The 5,308-nt window shown below is 51.1% G+C and overlaps 1 protein-coding gene across 1 annotated transcript in view; it reads right to left on the bottom strand.

Moving 5' to 3' along the window:
• ZNF14 (zinc finger protein 14) overlaps positions 1-5,025 on the bottom strand; it is a 133,387-nt gene extending 128,362 nt beyond the window's left edge. The window contains exon 1 of the mRNA XM_058424606.1: positions 4,193-5,025. Within this exon, the coding sequence (XP_058280589.1) occupies positions 4,193-4,195 (3 nt within the window). The 5' untranslated portion in view covers positions 4,196-5,025. The remainder of the gene's footprint in view (positions 1-4,192) is intronic.
• Between the last annotated feature and the right edge of the window lie 283 nt (positions 5,026-5,308).

The following is a 5,308-nucleotide window of genomic DNA, read 5'->3' on the forward strand; positions in this document are numbered from 1 at the left end:
CAAAAAAAAAAAAAAAAAAAAAAAGAAAGTAAAAAAACAAAATAAATAAATAAATTTATAAATATATATAATCATACATAAAATATATAAATATATTATATATAAAATCATATAACTTATAAATATATTATATATAATCATACATATAATTTATATATATATACACACACACACACATTTTTTAAGAGATGGGGGTCTCACTATGTTGCCCAGGCTGGACTTGAACTCCTGGGCTAAATCGATCCTCCCGCCTCAGCCTCTCAAGTACCTAGAATTACAGGTGTTTGCCAGTGTTCCTGCCCTCAGTTCATCTTGTATTGCTGTTACAAGCCGTTGAAGTAAATTTTTAGAAAAGAACAAAGCCTATTGAAATTTTTCTTGAAGTCTGAAAATGTCTTACGAATAAAATGATTATGATGAAAAAAGTATACATTGAAAAATATCGGCCGGGCGCGGTGGCTCACGCTTGTAATCCCAGCACTTTGGGAGGCCGAGGCGGGCGGATCACGAGGTCAGGAGATCGACACCACGGTGAAACCCCGTCTCTACTAAAAATGCAAAAAAATTAGCCAGGCGTGGTGGCGGGCGCCTGTAGTCCCAGCTACTCGGAGAGGCTGAGGCAGGAGAATGGCGTGAACCCGGGAGGCGGAGCTTGCAGTGAGCCGAGATTGCGCCGCTGCACTCCAGCCAGGGCGACAGAGCGAGACTCCGTCTCAAAAAAAAAAAAGAAAAAAAGAAAAAAAAAAAAGAAAAATATCAGGCCAGGCGCAGTGGTTCACGCCTGTAATCACAGCACTTTGGGAGGGTGAGGCAGGTGGATCACCTGAGGTCAGGAGTTCAAGACCAGCCTGGCCAACATGGGGAAACCCTGTCTCTACTAAAAATATAAAAATTAGGCCGGGCGTGGTGGCTCACGACTATAATCCCAGCACTTTGGGAGGCCGAGGCGGATGGATCACCTGAGGTCAGGAGTTCAAGACCAGCATGGCCAACATTTTCTAAAAATACAAAAATTAGCTTGGCGCTGTGGCGCATGCCTGTAATCCCAGCTATTCAGGAGGCTGAGGCAAGAGAATCGCTTGAGCCTGGGAGGCGGAGTTTGCAGTAAGCTGAGACTGCACCACTGGACTCCAGCATGGGCGACAGAGCAAGACTCTGTCTCAAAAAAAAAAAAAAAAAAAACAATTAGCCAGGCGTGGTGGCGGGTGCCTGTAGTCCTAGCTACTTGGGATGCTGAGGCAGGAGAATCGCTTGAACCAGGGAGGCAGAGGTTGCAGTGAGCTGAGATCGTGCCACTGCACTCCAGCCTGGATGACAGAGCAAGACCATCTCAAACAAAAAAAAAAAGAAAAAGAAAAAGAAAAAAAGGCCAGGGACGGTGGCTCACACCTGTAATCTCAGCACTTTGGGAGGCCAAGGCAGGCGGATCACCTGAGGTCAGGAGTTCGAGACCAACCTGACCAACATGGTGAAACCCTGTCTCTACTAAAAAAAAAATACAAAAATTAATGGGCGTGATGGCGGGCGCCTGTAATCCCAGCTACTCGGGAGGCTGAGGCAGGAGAATCCCTTGAACCTGAGAGGCAGAGTTTGCAGTGAGCTGAGATGGAGCCACTGCACTCCAGCCTGGGCGACAGAGCAAGACTCTGTCTCAAAAAAAAAAAAAAAAAAGAAATCCTAACACCTAAGGTGACGACGGTATTAATATTAGGGGCAGCAACTCTGGGAAATAACTGGGATTACATGAGATCATGAGAGAGCCCTAGGAGTAAGATTAGTATCCTTAGGAAAAGAGATGAGTATCTATCACTTTCAGATGTCATTATTTTTTCCATAATAAACCATTCAGTAAACAAAAGATCATATCTGACTACTTCAAGATGTTGCCAAACTTATCCCAAAGGATTCAGCATTAATCTGTCAAATCCAGATAACATAAAACAGAACAGAGTTATCCACCATCACAAATTCCCCAACCTGCAAAGGAGAGGAGCTGATGTGCTGGTGAATCTTTGTAAATCACTAATTTCTGCTTATCTACCATGCCTTTTTTATTATTTATTTTTTGAGACTGAGTCTCGCTCTGTCGCGCAGGCTGGAGTGCAGTGGCGCCATCTCCAGCTCACTGCAAGCTCCGCCTCCCGGATTCACGCCATTCTCCCGCCTCAGCCTCCGGAGTATCTGGGAGCTTGCCACCACACCTGGCTAATTTTTTTGTATTTTTAGTAGAGAGCGGGGTTTCCCCATGTTAGCCAGGATGGTCTCGATCTCCTGACCTCGTGATCCGCCCGCCTCTGCCTCCCAAGGTGTTGGGATTACAGGCGTGAGCCATCGCACCCAGCCTACCATGCCTTTTTTTTGTGGGAATGTATTCATATTCTGCAGCCATAATGGAAGATTTCCTTTTTTTTTTTTTTTAAAGACAGGGTCTCACTCTGTCGTTCAGTGCAGTGGCGCAATCACAGCTAACGGCAGTCTCAACCTTCCCAGGCTCAGATGGCTCTCCTACCTCAGTCTCCTGAGTAGCTGAGACTACAGGCATGCGCCATCATACCGGGCTATTTTTGTATTTGTTGTAGAAATGGGGTCTCACCACGTTGCCCAGACTGGTCTCAAACTTCTGGGCTCAAGAGATCTTCCCGCCTCAGCCTCCCAAAGTGCTGGAATTACAGGCGTGAGCCACCTGGGCAGGAGAATCGCTTTTGACTTCCAGAGCAGACTGGGCAACATAGTGAGACCTTGTCTCTACAAAAAATAAAAATTAGCTGGGCGTGGCGCATGCCTGTGGTCCCAGCTTCTTGGGAGACTGAGGCAGGAGGATTGCTTGGGCCCCAGAGGTTGAGGCTGTAGTAAGCCATGACTGTGCCACTGCATTCCAGCCTGAGCTGCCTCAGAAGGAAGAAGTTTCTTTCTACTGTTTCTGGCCCCACCCCACCCCCAAGGACCAGCAGGGACTCCCTCTGGAATTTCCTAAGGAAACCTCTTTTCAAAAGACAAGAACTCCTCCCTAGGAGGCTCATCAAACAACCAGGAAAGATTAACCACGCCAGGACAGACTTTTCACCCATTCTTCCTAGGGCAGCTGGAAGAAATCCCTGGACGGTCCTGAAACCCAGGACCAGAAAGATAGGAGGGTGGGCTGAGGACCCAATACCCTGTGAAGTTCCCAAGAGGAGCCTCCACCCAAAGACTGTCTGATAAGGTGTCCTCGCCTAGGGAAGGTAAAAAGAGGGCAGGCACAGTGATTTTTTTTTTTAACATTGGAGTGTCAGGGTGTTATTTTCTGCTTTGCTCGCATGTGAAATGTTCACAAACGGAAAATGAACCTTTTAAGAAGTGCCATCTAGGGCTCCTTGGAAAAGATGACAGTTAAAACACTGGGTCTTGCCAGGCGCCGTGGCTCAAGCCTGTAATCCCAGCACTTTGGGAGACCAAGGCAGGCAGATACCTGAGATCAGGACTTCAGCACGGCCAACGTGGTGAACCTGTTTACTGAAAATACAAGTTAGCCGGACGTGGTGGCGGGCACCTGTAATTCCAGCTACTCAGGAGGCTGAGACATGAGAATCACTTGAACCCGGGAGGCGGAGGCTGCAGTGAGCCGAGACTGTGCCACTGCACTCCAGCCTGGGCGACAGAGCGAGACTCCGTCTCAAAAATAATAGAAATAATGATAATAATGTGAAGTGGATGTAGTGGAGGGAGAACTTAGGGTTGGGGAATGCGGGGAAATTTAGGGATTTACTGCAGCCCTGGGAGGAGCGAGGCTGGGGGACGGGGTCGTGGGTTTGAAACTCAGCTTCCTACACCTTTGGAAGACTCCGAAGGAAACGGAAACCGCCTATGGGAGGAGGAACGGGGGACCCCACAGGCCACGGCTCCTCCCGCACGAACCCCACACCTGAGGCGGGATTCCCCCTAAGACCCTCCTGTGGCCCCCGCACCATCTGGGGAGACGCGGGGCTGCGGGCGCGGAGCTGCCCTGAGAGGGCTCCGGGGCCGGGACACGACACCCGGGGTCCCGGCGGCTGGTCCAGCTCCACCCTGCGACCGAGGGGACCAAGGGTCGAGCTGCGCCTGGGGGACTCGGGTCCCAGACCCCACAGTCGCCGCGGGGAGGCCCAGGTCCAGCCACTGCCGGTTCCGACCAGCTCCTCCTCAGGTCTCCGGACGCCCGGCTCCGCACTCTCACCATTTCCGGCTTCCGGGTGTCCTGGGTCCTCCCTGGGGCTGGAGCAGCCAGAACAGGTCCCACACGACAGAATCTGCTGTATCCGGGGCACCAGGGGCCTCCCTGAGGAACTAAAACCCGGACCCGAATGCGGGGCCCGCGCGAAAACAGACCGCTTCGGGCTTTGGGAGTAGCCCCTCCTCCCGGCGCACCTGACTGGACAGTTTGCCCCACAGGGCCTCTGACTGGATGGCGCCCCAGGTCCCGCCCCTGGGGCTTGAGCGACAGGAGAGGTGATCGGAATCCTCAGATAATCCGCCCGCTGTGTGTGGTGTGACTGACAGGTGCTACCCGCAGCCCGTCGCAGAGCTGGACTTTCTCTGGGACCTTGGACTTGGACTTGCATGGAAGCAGAACTTGCTCCTGTTAGGGTCAACCCAACCAGACTGTTCCCCTCCTTCCCCCATCAGTCTTACAATACAGTCCTTTGTGACCGCCACACAACTCCCCCGGGGCTAGAAGTAGACCTCCCCACTGACCCTTCCAGTAACTGTTCAAAAGACTTCAGCTGAACCGGCAGACAGTTTCAGGATGCGGTCAGAACACCTGCCCACCTTGCATAACAAAGCTGGCAAAAACATCTCCAGGATGCGGTCAGGACACCTGCACCCCCGACTCAGTTCTCACACCCCAACCCAGTTCCTCGCCCTATAAAGCCCTGCTGTAGTCTGTAAGCGGGGCTGCCTCCTCTAACTGTGGGGGAGCAGCCCAGCAGGTTAATAAAACTTACTTGATTGACTTCAAGTCTCTTCGTCCTTTCGGCTAACCTTACAGCTCCTGGTTTTCCAGAGCAGGCCCTGTCGGCTTCCTGTACTCAGTGGGTCCTTCCTGCTGCTGCTTTTTTTTTTTTTTTTTGAGACGGAGTTTCGCTCTTGCTGCCCAGGCTGGAATGCAATGGCACGATCTCAGCTCACTGCAACCTCCGCCTTCCGGTTTCAAGCGATTCTCCTGCCCAAGCCTCCAGAGTAGCTGCGATTACAGGTGCCCACCATCACTCCTGGCTAATTTTTGTATTTTTAGTAGAAATGGGGTTGCACCATGTTGGCCAGGTTGGTCTCGAACTCCTGATCTCGTGAT

Source organism: Hylobates moloch, unplaced genomic scaffold (genome assembly GCF_009828535.3).
Source record: "Hylobates moloch isolate HMO894 unplaced genomic scaffold, HMol_V3 SCAFFOLD_12, whole genome shotgun sequence".
NCBI lineage: Eukaryota > Metazoa > Chordata > Mammalia > Primates > Hylobatidae > Hylobates > Hylobates moloch.